The 19,516-nt window shown below is 48.4% G+C and overlaps 1 protein-coding gene across 4 annotated transcripts in view; it reads left to right on the top strand.

Moving 5' to 3' along the window:
• The window catches only part of MICAL2 (microtubule associated monooxygenase, calponin and LIM domain containing 2), a 186,283-nt gene that overhangs the window by 151,287 nt on the left and 15,480 nt on the right, over nt 1–19,516 (top strand). For 3 of the 4 annotated variants that reach the window (XM_011971494.1, XM_011971495.1, XM_011971496.1), the window contains 6 exons: nt 7,467–7,535; nt 10,731–10,880; nt 12,293–12,415; nt 13,467–13,685; nt 13,924–14,025; nt 15,248–15,373. In XM_011971494.1, the coding sequence (XP_011826884.1) occupies nt 7,467–7,535; nt 10,731–10,880; nt 12,293–12,415; nt 13,467–13,685; nt 13,924–14,025; nt 15,248–15,373 (789 nt within the window). The remainder of the gene's footprint in view (nt 1–7,466; nt 7,536–10,730; nt 10,881–12,292; nt 12,416–13,466; nt 13,686–13,923; nt 14,026–15,247; nt 15,374–19,516) is intronic. The other variant, XM_011971497.1, reaches the window with a different exon arrangement.

The raw sequence follows: 19,516 nt of genomic DNA on the forward strand, positions 1-19,516 counted from the left end.
GAGGGAGTTGGGAAGCTCAGGGAGGAGAGCTCTTCTACGGGATGGGCCCTGGAGACTGTGCCAGGCAACAGGGAAGCCAGCCAGGGTGAGGGCTGAGGACAGGCTATGAGATGTGGATGCATTGGGGCAGATGGCAAATGTCAGAGTTCTAGGACTAGAGTGGGGAGCTCCTGGGGTGGTCAGTGGGAGCAGACAAGAGAAGATGGGTGGAGGAGAATAGGACCAGAGTGAAGGCACTGGAGGGAGCAGGAGTGGCTTGGGGTGGGGGCAGTTGTAAGTACCTGTCCAGAGCTTGCCTGCCCTCCCCAGCATGGCAGGGTGCCCTCCACCAACAAGACAGTGGGCTGGAGGCCTCTGCAAGTTTCTGAGTCTCTCTAGGTGGCCAACAGTCTCTTTAGCTTGGCCAAGGCAGCCATATCCAGTCAGCCCCTCTGCCCAGGGGGGTGGGGCTGCCTAGCCTCCTTCTTTCCCTGGGCTGTGTGAGCAGTGGTCACTGTCTCCACTGAGGCCTGAACTCCCTGCTCCCTGGGATGCTGCAGCAGCTGTTTTGCCAACTCCAGGAGCAGGATACTTCATGCTTCTGTGGCTCCCTAGCTCTAGGAAGGAATGGGCTAGCAAGGCCTTAGCTGGGCAAGGAAGATGGCAACAAAGCAATTAAAATGATGAGCTGCACCCAGCGCTCTCCGCCTCTGAGCTGGCCCCACCTAGAGGCTCTTTGTGAGGGCTGCATTGCCCACCGTGTTCCCACTGAGCAAATGGGGCTCTCTTCTGGATACCAGTGGTCAGCTTGTTCTACCTCCAGCCCAAGGACCCCTGTCTTCGGCTGTTTGGCCCCAGGCAAGCCAGTCAGTGTTTCTTGAAGCTCTCTGAGCCAGACATGTACTGCCTTTCTCCATTCACTGCGTCTCTCCCGCTTGGCCCACAGAGGGAACTGGAGAGGGATGTTTCAACCTTTCACTCACCACACCTCTGTTTACGGAGTGACAGAGTTGAAACAGCCTGGCCAGCACTGGCTTGGGACCTGGGGATGGTTAAAAGTCAGGAATCAGCAAGGCTGGCCAGGCCTTCCAAGGGCTGAGGGCCTTACTTCACTTCCCTCTGGCTCTGCTAGAAAATGCTTGCGGTGGAGGGTTCTGCCCAGCCCAATTCTGGCCCCTTTTGAATCCTGTTCAGTCTTCTTCAGGGTGTGTCCCTTGGCTACCCATTTTGAGAGGAGTCAAGGCCCATAGATCTGTTCTCTCCCCCAGCTTCATTTAATCTTTGCTCTCTGCCCCATTTTTGGATAGGTAGAGATGTGGCCATTGAGTGAAGTGCCTGGCATGGACATTACTTGTTCTCAGAGCGATGGAGCGTTTCCTCTGGGTAGGTTGGGTGCTTTCATAAGGCTACTGGGTCACCACACTGTGCCTTGGCCATCACTGAGATACCTCTGCATTCTGTCTACCATTCAATGCCAGCACAGTGATCAGGGCCACATAGAAAGTACCTTCTTCCTTCGCCCCATCCTACCAGATACCTTGTTGTATCTGAATGATTTTTTGATTTGGGAATCTAATGGCAATGCTCTTTGGCCTCAACATTTCCCACTAGCAAAGAACGCTGAGTCCACCCTGGTCTGGTCCTGCACAGCCACAGGGGATGTCTGCACATAAGACTCTGAAATCCATGCATACTTCCACGTCTGTACATAGGGGCTCCTTCACATTTACACCAAGATATCAGTACAACAAAACACACAGCCCTCAATGACCTTGCTCATCAGCCTTTCTGGAGTGGAGCTACAGGGCAGGCATGCTTGCACGAGTCTATACAATAGCCCTCCCCTCAAATACAGACAATATCTGTACATGTAGGTGCATCTGTGTTTGACCTTCCTCCCTGCCCCCCACTAACTTCCTCTCCATCTTCCAGAGGAATATCTTGATATGGGAATTGAGCTGTGAGTGCACATTTGTTTATAATGTGGCATCTTTATCTGAAGAGGATACGCTGGTTCTCTGCTGAGTCAGGCTTAAGAACCTCCCTCCTGATTTTCACTGACGTTAAATTCTTCTTTTCCCCCTAATCTTATCTTCCTGATAACATGCAATCCAAGCAAGATGTATCAACTTCAAGCAAAATGAAAGGCCTTTTTCTCCATCAAGGATCTTGTTTACTTTTAGAGAGAGTAACTTTTCCATCCCACCGTGAGTGGCAACCCATTGGGTTGATTCGTTCTGAAAACTGGGCAGCCCACGCCTGGAAAAAGGAGAACTTGGGGACTATATTTTCCCTTAAAAGGCCCTTGGTCTGCTTCTGCAGATCTGTCTGTGGTCCTGGTGAGCATCTAAAAGCCTCATAGCAAGGGACAGTTCCTGGGGGCTCCAGGGCTCTTATCATCATGCATGCAGGTGACACCCGAACATATAACCATGGCGTCTATCATTCCTGTGTGCATGGCACACACACAGACATACACCTTCAGACTCACAATACCCACCCTTACTCTCCTAGACCTACCATACATGGTGGCACCTGTACTTATGGCCACTATGGTCATTACTGTACACATATGCAGAGCACTACTTTTTGTCCCATCCTGAGCCCACTCCTTGGGGGATAAAACAGAAGTTGTCGCTTGTCCCTGGAGAGCTCATCCCAGAAGCCAGGTGGGTGGCCCCAGGGTTGATCCTGCTCAGCCAGGTCCTCCTCATCCTCCAGCACTGGTCCCTGACAGAGTGGCATTCACAAAATGTGACGGACGTTTTCAGTGTCCGGTCTGAGTGGTCCAGGTTCCCCTCCCAACCCTCCTCTTCCTGAGCCACCTGCACAGACACTTTCTGAAGAGCCGGGTGGCATTATGTGCGAAGGTGCCTCTTCCTTCCATCCACTCATTCGACAACCATTTCTCGAGTGCCTATTTTATGTGGAGTTCTCCTCAGTACGGGGACTGCAGCAGTGAATGAAACAAGCAAGGACCCTGCCTTATGAACTTCCTCTCACCTCACTTCCCCGACTTCTGTCACAGAACCACACACCCAGCAGCCAAAGCTCCCCACTAGGTTTCCAGGACTTCTCATTGCAGAGGTTTAAAGAAGCCTTGGGGGAGTCAAGGGTGCCGCTTTCCAAGGCCAGGCCAGCACAGGACCCTGGAGTACCCCTCCAGGTGCCCGCAGGTCATGGCTGAAGCTGTTCTCTCTCCTTTCCTCTGTGCAGTCTCAGTCCAGGATTCAGAGCTGATTTACAGATTGGGAATGCAGTTAGAAGTCAAGCAGACAAACACAGATTTACATCTGCTGGGGATTTGGCAAATGTTCTAGCCTCTCAGAAAGCTCCTTTGCTTGTCTGAAAAATGAGGGTAACAACATGTACATCATAGTATTGCAGCAAAGATGAGGCGAGCAAATGTGTGCCGCAGGTCTGAGCACTGTGTCTGGCAGGTGGAAGGTGCTCAGTAAATGATAGTTCTCTTCCTTTAGAAATGATGGTTAAATGAAGACGCTTATTTTCTCAAAAGATGAGTAAAGCGATCTGGCTTGAACACTTGGTTCTGTACTGCAACCACAATCAATAGAGCCCTTTACAGCATACAAAACACTTTCATATACATCCCATTTGCTCTTGTCACCTTTGGAGGAAGGCTGGGAACACATTTTCATGCCAATGTTTGGATGGGGAAACTTGGACTTGGGGAGATTACATTTTGATAAGTCATGTAGGTGGTAAATGTCAAAGCCAGAAGTAGAATTCAGATGTTTAAAATTCTGTTACTCTGCCAAGCACGGTATCTCATGCCTGTAATCCCAGCACTTTGGGAGGCCGAGGTGGGCGAATTGCTTGCGGCCAGGAGTTCAAGACCAGCCTGGCCAACAAAGTGAAACCCTGTCTCTACTAAAAATACAAAAATTAACCTGCGGTGTAGTGCACACAAGTAGTCCCAGTTTCTTGGGAGACTGAAGCATGAGAATCACTTAAATCCGGGAGGCAGAGGTTGCAGTGAACCAAGATCACACCACTGCACTCCAGCCTGGGCAACACAGCAAGACCCTGTCCCCAAAAAGAGAATAAATAAAATAAAATTCTGTGACTAACACTGACCTCACCAATAGTGTCTAACACTTGTACAGTAGTACCCTCCTTATCTGCAGTTTTGCTTTCCAAGGTTTCAGTGACCTGTGTTCACCCATGGTCCAAAAATATTAAAAGGAAAATTCCAGAAACAATTCACAGTTTTAGATTGCACACCATTCTGAGTAGCATGATGAAATCTCACAGCATCCCACTCCATCATGCCTGGAATGTGAATCATCCCTTTGTCCAGCATATCCACGGTGCACTCGCTACCCACCCATTAATCACCTTAGCTGTCTCAGTCACTAGGTCAAAAAAACAGCATATCTAGGGTTTGGCAGTATCCACGGTTTCTCGCTTCCACTGGGGGCCTTGGAATGTATCTGCCATGGATGAGGGGAGACTACTGTCTAGCACTTTATAGTTTAAGAAGTGTTTTATGTCTGTGATTTCATTACTCTCACAACAGCTTATGAACTAAACAATAGAAGATCTCTTCTTAGAGTTAAGGAAACTGAAGTCAGAGTAGTTGGATGGTTTTCCTGAGATCACACAGCTGGGAAATAATTAGTACCAATACTCAAATCCATGATTCCTTGAAGAAAGAGCTCTCTTGCTGATATCACTGGCCATCTTCCCAACTATCACAGCTGCTGCCCAAATCAACAAAACCATAGCCTGCAATGGCCAACCTCTCTTCCTATGACCCATATCTAAATTATTCCTGGGCTAGGCTATACCAGCTAACTAAATATAAAGTTTGTTTGCTTTGAGCTAAAATCACATTAACTCGGGCAGTATGGGAACATGGTTATCTTGTGCTGATCAAATAAATGTTCAGATTGGCAGATCTACATCTTTGATTTTTTTATAGGAAAATGAATTAGTTTAATAAATGCCTTTTGGTATATAGACTCTTTCAAATCATTGGGAAATCATGATAAGAAAGTGTTCTTAGGGCAGAAGAGCTGGAAACCTTAATGGGAAAAGAACGTAAGTTATTTATTCTCATGTTCTCTTTGGGCACAATAAGTATTTTCTTTCTTCTTGTACTTTCAATTCTTTGTAGAGTGAAACAGGGTCTGAGGAAAAGGGAGTACTGAAGCAATTATGGTTCACAAATATAGATATACAGATAAGAAAAAATTAGATAAATCTCTAGGTTCGAATGTTCTTAACCTTTTTGTTTTAGCCTAGCTCTTAGTCAGTGCTTCAGTGTTAAATTCATAAAGAAAAGTAGAAACCATTCGGATATGTGTGTTGCTAACTTTTCCAGAGACTACATTTGGTTGTCCCATGGGTCAGGGTGGGTCAGAGAGGCTGAGGTTGTCCCCGTCCATGTCCTTTATTCCCCCTGAAGGATTTGGAGTCTTCTTAGGAGCTGCTGGCTGGGCACGGCCTTCCCAGGAATACCCTTCATAAGCCCATGGCTAATATGGCTGTCTTCAATCTATCTAGGCTCCAGTGGAACAGTCTCACTTGTTGAGTACAAAAGAGAGTAAAATGTTTTGCCCTTTGGAGGAAAAGCCAAATCCTCATTTAATGTAGAACTCAAAAAAAAAAAAAAAAAAAAAACACACACAACAGAAAACCCTAAGATTATGCATGAAGCATTCTTGTTGGGTAGGACGTTCTGTACTTTCACAGGCCCCAGGTTTGGGCTGGCCAGAGCAGCATTCCCAGGCTGTGGAGCTGGGGGTCCAGACAGCCTGTTCCTCTAAGACCCAACATTGTTGCAAATAAGGTCATCTGTTTCTCTTGGTGTTTGCCCAAGCTTTGGGCTTAAAATCATTTCCATTCACAGAATAATGATTTATTAGAAGCTGAGGAAAATGTTCAAGAGAAGGCAGGGCCCTTTGATGTGTTGTTTTGTGCTGCCTGGGGCAAATTTTTGAGCAAATATCAATGGACTAAACTATGGTTGATCTTGTCTTTAAAAACAAAACAATCTGGTGCTGGTAAATGTGGGGAGAGGGCAGGGGATGAGGAAGAGGACAAGAGACAGGTGCTTTCCGTTGGAGGGAGGGGGTGCATACTGGGTTGTGTTTGGGGCACCTATACCTAGGGTTGTTGTTTCAGAACAACCCGGAGGTGAAAGAATCCTCCTGTGATTGGGTAGATTAGGATTTATGGGGCTGATTGGGCTGTATGCCTGGGTTTGAGGTGAGCAGGTGGTCTGCAGCACTTCCCCCTGCATCTAAAATGGTAGAAAGACTGAATTTAATGTGGGCCTGCGATGCAGGGCCCCTCTGAGACAGTAGGAGGCTCCCTGAAGAAGCGATCTATGGTCAGTGGGACATGGCTCCCTGGTTCTGACAGAGCTTGCTCTTTGGAGAAGGCTCCAGTGGCTGAAGACTGGTAGCAGAGAGGTCTTACCCTAGAAAAGGATGGGGGAGCCTAGGTGGACCCTAGCCCAGCGACAAGGGTAGACTTACCCATGGGTACAGAGGAGTTACTAAATTCAGTCTTTCCTACTCCAGCCATAGCATCAGCTCGGCCTCCAGAGTTCTGCTCATTCCCTGAGGAGACAAGCCTGACAGCTGAGTGCCCTCAGGGAGCCCTTGCAGGGTGATGTAACGGGCTTGGGTAGAGCAGGGCTTTCTGGATTTCAATGGCCAGATTCAGGCAGCAGAGAGTGGGATGTGAGGAGTTCTCATAGGGCAACCATGTCATGTGTCATCTAAACCAGGAGACTTCTGACAGTGAAGGGGGCACTGTTAACAATCAGGCTGGGGCTAAACAGCAGTAAATCAGAACTACCCCCACCTCCAGCAAACCAGGCTGTATGGTCAGGCTAGTCATCAGGCTATAGTTAATGCTTATTTGAAGTTAATAAAATACTGTTTACTAGTATCTGTGATGCTGACTGATTTGCAGACTTGATTTGCCATCAAATCCCTGGGCAACTTATTTGAGCCCTGAGAGTCCATGTAAGTTGAAGCCGGTCACCCTCTTGTAGGAGAGAGGCTCCCTGGGTGCAGAGAGACCCCCGGTGGTCTCCACACTGAAAGCATCAGCAGACCTGGCTGTGGCCTTGGGCAAAGCATTGAACTGCTCCGAGCCCAAGGCCACATTGCAATGGAGATCGTCCCTGTCCTGCTTATGTCACTGGGATTCTTTTTGCTTTGATATTTCATGAAGATCTTTTGGGATGTAATTCTGGCCCCTTCTGACAAAGCCTTGGCTGCTAGGTGGCGTGAGGTTCTCTCCACTGTGCCTGAACAAAACTCTGTGACAGCATTTGTCACAGTGCAGAGTAATTGACTACCACGCCTGCCTGTAGGCTGACAGCTGTTTGTGGGCAGGGACACATCCACAGCACCAGCTCAAAGCCAGCCCTATACCCTCAGGGATCTTAGTGGGACTGAAGCCCTTCGTGGCCCCCTGAGCTCACCCTGCTTTCTTGGCCATTGCAGGTGGATGGTCAAATCGGAGAGAATGACATGAACAAACGGAGGCGGAAGGGCTTCAATAACCTGGACGAGGTTTGTGTACACAGTGTGGGTTTAAACAGAGGCTTGTTTCCTGACAACCAGTGGCCACAGGCGGCCTCACTGTGATAGCAGCCTGGCCCTGTTCCTTCCCTCTCTCATGAACCACTGGGTTCCAAACTTGGCGTGATGGAAAAACAGTTGGGGTTTTGGATCTCGCTTCACTATTTACTAGCTATGTAACCTTGAGAGACACAACCTCCCAGGATGTTCTTGTCTGTAACATGCAATGATACACTTGAAATACATGAAACTTTGCAGGACTTTTAAAGATGAATGAGATGAACATGGTATCTGATACATGCTAATCAATATACAACCACTATTAATAGTAAATAGTAAAGAGGCATCAGCACTCCCACTTTTCTCCCAATCATCATTTGTATCCCTTTGCGTTTCCTTTGCTTCTAGTCTTTAAGGCAAATGTCCTGGTGCCCACAAATGCCACCTTCTGGTGAAAGAAGAAAATTACAGGTTACTTTGTCAAAGGAGAGCCTGAATCTCTCACCTGCTTCTGAAAAATTGATCAAGCGGAAGGAGTATCAGTTCCTGCTTCCCCGGGCAGCTTTTAAAAGAGACCTGAGATATACACATCATTTAAAAAAAACCATTCCAACTCCATAAGCATGCATATTGTCAGCGAAGTGTGGGATGCCAGCTTTCGCCAGCCTGCTGGCTGACCTCAAAATGATGACACAGAGGCATGAGGGATGAGCTGTATAATACATTGATATCCGATGGATAGGAGGTAGAAGGGACTTTTCTACTGTTTATGGTCAAAGGGTTTTTATTGCTGTATATTTGCTGACATGGTTGTTCATGTCTGACTTGCTGCATCTCACAACAGTGAGCTTTATAATAAATAGAGTCATGAGGTTCACCTTGGGGAAAGCAGCAGCCAGCCAGTCAACCCATTATCTGTGATGGTCAAAGGGAAGCACTGACAAAGGAAAACAAGTTCAGTTCACATCTTAAAATATCAACAAACCCATTCTACCCAATGAGTTCAAAACACCTTGGGTTGAACATTTGCCTAGAGCTTCTTGAAGGTGCACTTCGAGAAGCACTGTTGCTTCTCCACCTCTTGGCTGTGGTGTAAGCAAGAAGCCAGCAAATAGAGACACAGAGAGGAAGCAGAGGCTGCACAGGGCTACAGACACGTTCCATTTCCCAGATTACGGGTGTTGGCTCTCTAGCTTCAGGACATGGGATTTGCTCCTGCCTGTTCCCAAGAAGCTTCCCTTGGGTACACTTTGTCTCAGGCAGAAGTCTTTTCCTGCCTTTCACCCGTGGCTTATGTAAGGGTATGTGAGTGTTGTTTCTGTTACTGGCAACATAGGAGTTGGAGTGGGAAGAAATCTGGTTTGTGTCTACCCTTTCTGAGATGGCCCTGGACAGTCTCCTGGGGCAACGGTTTGCTTAAACTCAGTTTTAACAAAGCGATATTCTTTCTAAATTCTTCCTACTCAAAATGTGATCCAAGATCCAGCTTAGGGGAGTCTTCTTAGTCAGCAGCTGGTTTCTTATTAGAAGTACAGGCTTTCAGGGCCCACCCCAGACCTACGGAAAGCAAATCTGCTTTTGAGGATTGATTTCCTGGTGATTTGTAGGCCTGTTGATGTCTGAAAGTGCTGGCCTATCTGGCCCACTGTCCTGGGCCAGGTCTTGTACGAACAGTGATCACTCAAGTAAGCATACCCCTTCCCACTCAAGCCTGTACTGTTGTGCACAGTTACATTTCACTTTGAAGGAGGGTGTGCCTCTTCGGTTTGTGTTTGTCCGATACTCAGAGTGGCTCCACATAAAAGGTTTCCATGGGGCTGCCACACCTAGGGATCTTTTTTAAAAAATTAACTATAGCTTGCCTTTTCTGGTGAATTTCTTCTAAATGAACACAACTTTGTTGTCGTGAGAATGTCTCTTCCTGTGAGGGACATTCCTGGTGTCCTTGGGAAAACTTACTACCCACTTGCTGTGGCAGCACCGTTTATACTTCTGAGGCCTGTGGGAGGAGATCCCGCAGTAAGGGGGAACAGACGTTCTTAGTAAACACCGGTCATTTTCAATTTTTTACTGTTAGCAGATGAGCTAGAGAAATCTTATATGGAACTCCGTTTTATAAAATAGCATAACCAAATGACCAAGGTCTACATCACCACCTATAAGTCACGTTGATATCATGCACCCCGCTGTTCTGGAATGAGAAGAGCATTTCACCTCGGTGGTGTCCTTCCCGGAAGTCTAATCATGAGAGAACATCAGACCAACCCAGATTGAGGGGCTTTCTATAAAACAGGTGCTCAGTACCCTTCAAAAAGTGTCATTCTGTAACAGAAACTGTTAGAGTTTGTAGGAAACCAAGGAGACAGGATGATGAAATGCAGTGTGGGATCCTGGATTGAATCCTGGGACAGAGAAAAGATATTAGTGGAAAAACTGATGCAATCCGAATAAAGTGTATAATTTAGTTAATAGTATTGTGCCAATGTTAATTTCTCAATCTTGATGACAGGAGCAATTATTCCAGATTTAACACCGCGGGCAGCTGGGTGAAGGGTATGCAGGGACAGTCTGTGCTATCTTTGCAACTTTTGTGTAAATCTAAAATTGTTTCTAAATTAAAAGTTTTCTTAAAAAAGATAGCAAAAATAGAGCAGGGCTGGTTAAAGCTGGGGGTGGTTACAGAGGAGAGTGGAGAAAGATCTCCAGAGCCCAGGCCTTGCCTGAGTGACCCCCAACCCTGCTTCCTTCATTGTCCCCCCGCCCCCGCTCTTCTCCTCTTCTCAGCCAGATGATGTATTTTTGAAAACCATTTTGTTCAACACTTTATGATTATATTTGGTTTTTGCAGTAATCATGTGAAATAGATTACTGTTCTCATTTTATACATGAAAAAATGTCACAGAAGTAAAGTAAGTCGCCAACATCACAGGGCTAAGAAATGAGAGTCGGGATTCAAACCCCAACCGCCTGGCTCCCAAGCCTAGCTGTGCTCATCCTTTGGAAACCTGCATCCCTCCTGTGAGCATTGCCTCTGCGGGGTGGCCCTGCTGCCTGTGCCTCCCTTCCTCAGACCATGGAGGGAGCCCTTCTGCAGGAAACTAGTCCCACATCCTGAGTCCCCAAGTCTGCTTTCTGATATCTGGATTCCAGGATCCAACCATCAGTGTCCCGTTTCAACCTTTGCAGCCTTCAAACTTTTCCAGCCGTAGCGTGGGCTCCAATCAAGAGTGTGGGAGCAGTAAAGAAGGTGGAAATCAGAACAAAGTCAAGTCCATGGCGAATCAGCTGCTGGCCAAGTTTGAGGAGAGCACTCGGAACCCCTCACTCATGAAGCAAGTGAGTCATGTCAAATATTCACTGGACTGACTTCCTGGTGACTTTTCAGCAGGAATGTTCTGGCTACTGGTAGACTTCAGATATGCCAGCCAGGCCTGGTCTCAAGGAGACTCCTTCTAGATCAGGAGTCAACAGACTTTTCTGTAAGAGGCCAGATAGCAGATTTTTAGTGCTTTGGAAGCCTTACTGTCTGTTACAACTCTGCCATTATAGTAGGAAAGCAGCAGTAAACAATACCTAAACAAACGAGCCTGGCTGTGTTCCAATAAAACTTTATTTACAAAACACAGGAGCAGGCCAGATATGGCCCATAGGCCTAGTTTGCTGATGGTTGTTCTGCATTAAATAAATCCATTCCCTAATTTGGTTTTGCTTTCCAACCATGGCTTGGTTTGCAGCCAGTTTTGAGATGATACAGTTTAAGGGAGCTTTGAGAGGCTGGCTGGCTGGGAAAGTACAAAGTCTACAGTGAGAAGATCCATCCAAACCAGAGGAACTGAGTCCGAGCTCACAGTATTGAAGGCCATCTTCCCAGGTGTTTCCTGGCGCTCCCCTCTCTCCCTGCACCAGGGTCAGCCTGGCAGGGCTGTTTTGTCTGATGGGGGTCAGTGTGAGGTTGGAGGAGACGGAATGCTGCATCAGGCTGTAGGCTTCCTCCTGACTCTGGCTCCGAGGTCTGTGCCTCGTGGTTCCGTTTGCTCCCCTGAACTTCCTTTAGGGTGCTGTTTTCACATTACAGAAGCTTGGGAAAAGAGATTTGGTTTTTCTGTGGTGAACGCCTGTCACATGACAGAATGAGACTCTATAGTTAGTTAGCTTTAGAGGCAACCATAGATGTCTCCTTAGTCTTGATGTGGACTGTGTCCCTCCTGGGAGAACTGACCTTCTCCAGGAAGGGAAGGGATTTTATTATAAGGGGTCATTTCCTTGAGACTTGTAATTCTCCACAAATTGTCTTGATTGCCCATTCTGGAGGCTTGGTCCCTCACAGTCCCCAAGTGCTGATGAGGGCTCAATTCCATCGGAAGCACCAGAGCATCCCTGTCCTTGAGTGTGCAGGAAGCTCTTCTGTTTCCAGGTGGACTCCTGGGCCAGCCACCCTGGCCTGGCATGGGCTCTGACAGTGCCTGCTTAAGGCCCTGTGTCTGAGCCAAAAGCAAAGCCACCCTGGGATTCACACATTGTCCATGAGAAGGGGACTCCAGGACTTGCTGTTCACATGGACAGGGAGCCAGGGCTCAAGTTTCCCAGCTGGGCCTGGCTTGCAGGAGCTCAGCCCAGTGCTTCCTCTGCACTTGCAAACTTCGTCTCCCTGCTCCTCTTCTCTCCTCCTTCTGAGCCTCTCAATCTGACTCACCTTTTCCTTCATGTCTCCTGTGGCTGCTTTTTTGGACTCGCCTTTCTTCTCCCAGGAACGCTGTGTCTCAGGGATAGGTAAGCCCGTCCTGTGCTCTTCCTCTGGCCCTCCTGTTCACTCTTGCTGCCTCAAGCTGGAGGAGGCCACACCCAGCCCATCACCTCCTCTGAAAAGGCAGGTAGGGCTCCTTCCAGTGGATGCTGTTTTGGTGAAGCCAGAGGGGACTTTGATCCAGAGGGGTGGGGTCAGTGGCTCTTCCCACACCACAAGTAGAGCTGATTGTAGATTTTCTGGACATACCTTGATGTCACCACACTTATAGGTAAGAATAATCAAGTATGCAACATCACAAAATACATGTTATTGATCCCTTAGCCAGTCAGAGGTATCAATTGACCAAATACCATGTTCTCAATGGTGCCACTAGGGAAAAATAAACTGTACCACAGGGTATTTTGTATGATGCCCTATGATGCTAAGCGTTATTTGCAGACCGTTCAAATAGGCTGATTTCCATATCAATGAAAAAGTGATGTTGGAATGGGCCCAGGTGGCCACTTGGCTGGACCCATTGAAGGGGTAAGGCTGGGATGTGGTAAAGGCCTTCCTGGTGCCAGAGTAGCTGAGGACCTGCATAGTGGGCAGGAAGGCAGCTGGCGGTCACGGAGTGTGGCTTATGGCAGGTAGTGCTCCTGGGTTTGGAATCTGAACCAAATCACTATCATTGACCATAAGCCACAAAGCTGTCTGGTCAGCATTAGGATTTGTGTGTTGCTCCCAGGTGGTGGAGGTTGAGTAAGGTCGGTGTGAATACAATGCCGCAATTTTATGTCTGTCTGCCTCACCTGCGGAGCTTTTAAAAAACTACCAATGTCTCATGCCCAGTCCAGAACAATCCAATCGGAATCTCTGGAGGTTGGCCCCAGAATTGGGTCTTTTTTTTTTTAAGTACCCTAGATGTCAATATGCAGCTAGGATTGAGAACCAGCATTGTAGAGGTTTTGATTCAGGGCCTGGGGGTGAGGCCCGGGACCGTGTGTTGTGAATGAGGAGGCCAGGCAATTTTGCTGCAGGTGGTGGAGAGTCAACACCTGGGGCTGGTTTGGAATCTTACTTAGGGTTGCACCTGGCGCGCCCTTTGTCTCTGGTCTTCATGGGGGATCCCTCATGGGGGAGGGGTGTGAAAGGGCCACAGTAGGGAAGGAAGCTTAATTTTCCCTCTTTCCCAGTTCCCTTCTGTGGTCGTGACCGGGCATGTGCTCAGAGAGCTCAAGCAAGTGTCTGCTGGCAGCGAGTGCCTGAGCAGGCCCTGGAGAGCCAGAGCCAAGTCTGACCTACAGCTGGGTGGGACAGAAAATTTCGCTACCCTGCCTTCTACCCGCCCGAGGGCACAGGCTCTTTCCGGGGTGCTGTGGCGGCTGCAGCAAGTGGAGGAAAAGATTCTCCAGGTGAAAGACTCACTGTTTGCCCTGTCTTTGTCCACGTCTGGGTGACTTCCTTTCTTCCCCTCCCTCCTCCTACCCAGGTGGGTTCCTCCTCCCTCTGCCCATGCCCTGTCTCCCATCCTGCTGTGTGTGGTGAGCAGACAAGGCTCCCGGCTGCCTCCCTCACCCACTTCTTGGAAGCAACTGTCTCAGTCTCTGTCACTCTCTCTCTTTTCTTTCTCCTTTCTCACCTTCACTGCAGAAGAGGGCTCAGAACTTGGCCAACAGGGAATTTCACACAAAGAACATTAAAGAGAAGGCGGCTCACCTTGCCTCCATGTTTGGCCACGAGGATTTCCCGCAGGTAAACATGGGGCTTTCAGAGCCCCCAGGAACCCAGATGTTGGACATCCAGCCAAGTGACCTTGAATCAGGCTCTGAGCTCAATTTTCTCCTCCTTCCTCCTTTTATAGCATGAGGAGCTATTTATTTTTCAAGCCATCAAATAACACAAGCTGGCATCTAAAAAAGACCCAAATGCAAAGATTCAAAATAAGTAAATACATCAAGAGAAAGGGAAAACTAAGACAGGAAAGTAAACTCAGATCAAGAAAGGCATTACTAAACAGAAGCACAAGCCAGTAGACCCTAGATATTTTCCAAGCAGGCTCTGAGCTTCCTAAGGGTCAACACAAAGAGGAAACAGTCATCAGTTGCAGAATCACAGTGCCTTTACCCAGTTGCTTGTGATGTTTTTGAGTGGGAGAGAAATCTCCCTGTGGCCCTGATCAGGAAGATACTGAATGATGAGGCCAACCATATGCGTTAACTGGAGCTCTACTTCCCCATGGGATAAATTCAAGCCAACAAGAATGGCTTTGCCTTAGAATTAGGAAGTACAGCCTCCTCCAAGCCAGGTAGTTATTTGGAAATTTGCGAAAAGAAGAGTGTGTGCTCAAGAGGAAATGAGTTGATAATGAGATCCTGCAGGTGGGTGCATGTGTAAAGTCCTCCCTTCCTCACAGCACGCCTGTCCCTAGAACTTACCTCTCTGCTGTTTTCACTTAGTCTCCTTCAGACCTACATCTTCTGCTACTTGGTGGAATCATTGGTGTGGGAAGGATGCTTTACACTTCGTTCATTTTTAGGATTCCACATGCCTGCCAGGACGCTAGCACAGTTGCCTGCTGCAGCTATAGAGGCCCCTGCTGTGGCCACCTGCCCTAAAGCAGCCCAGGGTTCTCCTCTCCTAAGCTCGCAGCTGCTACTTCATACCAAGCTCCAGCGTGAGGGCTTTGGTAATTGGCGTTGGTGTCTGAGGCGGATGTAGGCAGGAACAGATTGAATCTGCATGAGCTATTTTGGTGTGACAAGGGAGCTGGAATAGTTGCAGCAGAATTCTGTATAACCAGGAGGCAGATAATCCTTTCTGGCTCCAAAGACAGGGGTTTCTGTGTTGTCCAGAGACATGGGTCTCCTTTCTTTGCCCCCTTGATTGCACAGGCATGGGACTGCATGATCGAGGCATGATGACCAGGTGTGACTCCTGGGATAATCCTTGTTTCTTCTATTTCTGTTCTGTGCAGAATAAACTACTCTCTAAAGGCCTGTCTCACACTCATCCTCCGTCTCCTCCCTCTTGCCTCCCGTCTCCTGATCCAGCTGCTTCTTCCTCTCCATCAACTATTGACTCTGCTTCTCCTGCCAGAAAGGTAGTTGTCCTGAACAATTTGCTTTCCCCATTGCCTGCATGTTCCCAGATGTTCTCATGCTCCACTTGACCTGCACAGACACACATCTTGAGCCTGGCTTGGCTGGAATAAAAATTTGTAAGATATTTTACAACAGTGCTGGATTCGATTTTGGTTTTGTGTTAGAGCACACAACACGGCCGAACAGGTGGCGCACGGAAGCTTGCCAAACAGGGCTCATTCATCCAGCCAGCATTAATCAGGGCCCACCATATGCCAACCTCCGTGCCAGATGCTGAGAAAACAGAGAAGGTAGTGCCGTTCCCTTACTACAGTTGAGATGGGAAATAGCACATTAGCATAGAAATGAATGACATTTTGATGATACCAAATATCACATCACATACTGCCGAAACTTGCCTGTTTTGTCCTAATAAGATGGCAATTTCACATGATAAACTTAACGTAACACCATTCATTCTATCAGAGGTATAAAGGGCAAGATTGTAGGAATGGAGAGGGGAGAAGACTGGGAGGTAATACGGAGAAGGTAATATGGGAACTGAGTGACTGTTGAAGGTTCCATGGGGGGATTTTGCTAGAGAGAAGTTTAGGGCAAGGGCGTTTTGGAGAGGGGCTAGCCTGTGCAAAGGCAGGCAGGCAGAGCTTGCATGACATGAAAAGATGGAATGTCTGGTGTGACTTGAACTTGGGAATAAAAGCATTTATGGTGGCATGGAGAGTGGAAGTGAGCCCACTCTGTATAAAGGAATTTCATTTTATCCTCTGGGTCATAGGAAGCCACTGCAGGATCTACTCCGTTCTAGAAGGACGACTCAGTAGTGCAGAGATCGGCATGGAGGATGAGAAGAGTGGGGAGCTAACTTTGGTTAAGCAGTTAATGAAATGCACTCACGAACAATGATTAAGACTGGGTTTGGGGGTGCTTTTCGTGTTTGACTTGTCCTCCTGTTACCTCCTGTGTGGAGAACAATACCAGGCTGGGGTGGGAGACAGCCTGTCTTCTGGGAAGCCTGGCCTCTGGAATGAATGAATCTAGAAATGGGTGTGAAGCCTACCTCATGAGCTGTTGCTCATGGAGTAGGTTTGGATTCTCCCCCACTCCACCCCGCCAACTGTGCTTCTCTGTTCACAGCCAGCGTGTCTGGCTCCCACCGAGGCTCTGTGTGTCATGCTGAATGTGCCACTGCCAGAAGGAGTGCTGGTCTGTTTCTGTGCTGTTAAACTGGTGCACAAACCATCTCCATGCTATTGCATTAGTGAAAAATTAGAAACTGCCTCTTGGTGTGTAATTAGGGGTCCCACCCCTGTTGGCCCCCACCTCTGTGAGGAGAACGGTGTAGGTAGAGTCCCTAAGAAAGGAACAAGGAATCTTACCAGCCCCTCCCCATCTGAGGTCCCCAATGTGAATGGGAAGCACCCCAGAAACGGGTAACACAGAGAAACACACACATGATCTTCAATGCCACTGAAAATAGCCATGTTCAGCATAACAAGATCCCCAGCCACCTGCTCCAGGTCAGCCACAGGCCGGCTGTTTGACATTAAGTCTCCTGACCTATCTGGGCCTCTTTGCCTCAGTAAGAGTGGTTCTGGGCTCACGTTCCAGTGAGCAGTGTGGGTGGAGACAGGCACTTTTGTCATCACCATCAGCAAGGTTGCAGGGTAGGCTTTTTGCCCAGTTAGGGAAAGGTGCCTTCCCCAGGCACATACTGTCTGCTATGGGAAAAGGTCATGGCACCCTTGGCAGGATGGTGGGAGGGGAGAAGGCACTTGGGCACAGACCAGGCAGTGGCTTGTGCCCGTAGTTGGTCAGCCAGGCCCACACCTTGCTTCTCTCTGGCCCAGCCCCCTCTAGCTGCCTAGGCCCTTCAGGGTAGAACCAGGCAAGGCCGTCTCTTGTCCCTGCCTTTCTCTCATCCCCAGGAAAGTCTGGCATGGTCACTGTTGGGGCCAGAACTGCTGCAAAAAAAGCCCCTACACCTCTGAAATACCCTGACTTGGTTTCCACTGGGCATTCGATCCTTCTAAGAGGGCAGGGAGCAGCCTGCTGGGAGCATGCACAGCTGCTGGGTAAGACAGAGATGCTTTCAGCCACTAAGCGTGTCCCCATCACATCATCTTCACTCCTGCTGAGGCCCTGCCTGCCGCTGTCTCTGGCTCTTCAGGCAGCCCTCCCCTGAAGATTCGGCTCCCTATCAGCCATTAGTTAATTTTCTCCTCCAGAAGGGAGGCCACTGCTGATCTGGCCTGTGGCGTGCCTGCTAGCCGTTGGCCATGCTGGTGAGCTCTTGCAAGAACAAGGAGGCACTGAGCGTTTGCGCAGCTGGGCAGGGGCGCCCTTCACTGGGCTGGGAGCTACCCTTTAGTCCTCCTGGGTCGGAAGAGCACTGAGCATTGCAAAAGGAGCTTTCTCCACCAGTGTCACTCTGAAAGCCAATGTGTGAACATTCATTCATTCATTCAACAAATTTATTTTTTTTTGGCGGGAGGACAGGGTCTTTATCTGTCACCCAGCCCAGAGTGCAGTGGTGCAATCATAGCTCACTGCAACCTCAAACTTCTGGGCTCAAGCGATCCTTCTACCTCAGCCCTCCACCCCTGAGTAGCTGGGACTACAGACGTGAACCGCCACCCTCAGTAAACAAGTATTTACTGCATGAAAACCCAATGTTTAGGCACTTCAGGCTGTCAGGATATGCATCAATGAATAAGAGTTAAATCCCTGCCCTAATGAGGCTTACACCCTAGTAGCCTACAGCAATCAACATATTATATCAGTAAATTATATAATGTGTTAGAGGGCAAGACACTATTTCCTATGAAAAAATTAGAGCTGGTGGTGGGGACCCGGAATGCTGGGGAGGGAAGGGTGGCGATTTTAAATGGAGTGGTTGGGTGGGGGCTGGAGAGCTCTTCCTGTGATCGTAAGAACTGAGCAGGAGCAGAGTCACAGATAAGGCAAAGGCTCAGGGAGGAGACTGGAGCCCAGTGTTCCAACTCCCAGGCCAGTGCTCTCCTGTGTCCTGCAGAAGCCACGTGTGCATGGAGGCCTTGTCAGAGGCCCAGAGGCTGTGTCCATGTAAACCCCCACACTCAGGGACAGGGAGGGCTTTGGGGTTCAACCCCAGATCTGCTCTCCCCAACTCTACAGCTTTGTTCCTTGCTTCTCCCTAGTTGTGGTAGAAGAATTGCCCTATTTTTGTTCTTTTAAAAAATTCAATCTCCCAAGCCAGCATTGGTCATTAGATGATGATGTAATTGGACTATTTTGACAGCTTCCAACATCTTAATTTTTGGCTAATGTTTCTTTCACAGTATGGCTGGGAATGGTGGAGGAACTCTTAGAATGGACTCTTGGGCAAGTCACTTAGCCTCTCTGTGCCTCAGTTTTTCTGAGTACCTACACTTGCAGGCTCATGCAGGTCACACTGTGAGTCCATTTTAGGCAGCTATGGATGGAGTGGTGAGTTTCTAGTTTCAAGCAGTCTTAGAAAGGATATTGCCAGCCTCACCCATTGCCTTGACTTCCCTCCCTCCCCAAACTCTGCCCCACCATTGATTCAGCACTGGGCTTTGCACATGCAGAATTTGGCAGAATCACAACCTTCTTTGGGGAGACAACTGGCTGTTCCTTAAAGTAGGTGATGACTTGGTGATAAACAGATTTATTCTATCCTGGTGCAGCTCAGGGAACTTCTGTCCTAGAGCCTGGGGTCTTAATGCTTCTTCCAAACAGATTTTGGGCTGTTCTTTTTGCTCAATTGACCCAAGTTTGCCTGAATTCAGGGGAGCAAGAGGAAGAAAAATGCACGTGGAAACTGATGGTTAGTCCTTGGCAACTTCCTGACAGGCAGCGTGTCTCTGTTCCTGCCCTAGGGTCTTCCACACCAATTCCGAGGATGCAGGAATAATCATCTCCTCATGGGAACTGACTTAGCCAAACTTACTATGAGGAGCACTTGTTACTCACAGGGATGCAAACTTGAGTTGCTGACTCCAAGACAGGGAGCCAGGGCTCTGCCTTCAGACTCCACTTGCCCACTCTCTCAGATTGATATTCCACTGTAAAATTCAGAGTGGTGCTGTGGGTTTCTTGGCCTGAATGGTCACAGGGAGTCTTGAGGGCTCTCATGGGGAGCT

This window comes from Mandrillus leucophaeus, unplaced genomic scaffold (genome assembly GCF_000951045.1).
Source record: "Mandrillus leucophaeus isolate KB7577 unplaced genomic scaffold, Mleu.le_1.0 Scaffold1228, whole genome shotgun sequence".
NCBI classification, from domain to species: Eukaryota; Metazoa; Chordata; class Mammalia; order Primates; family Cercopithecidae; genus Mandrillus; species Mandrillus leucophaeus.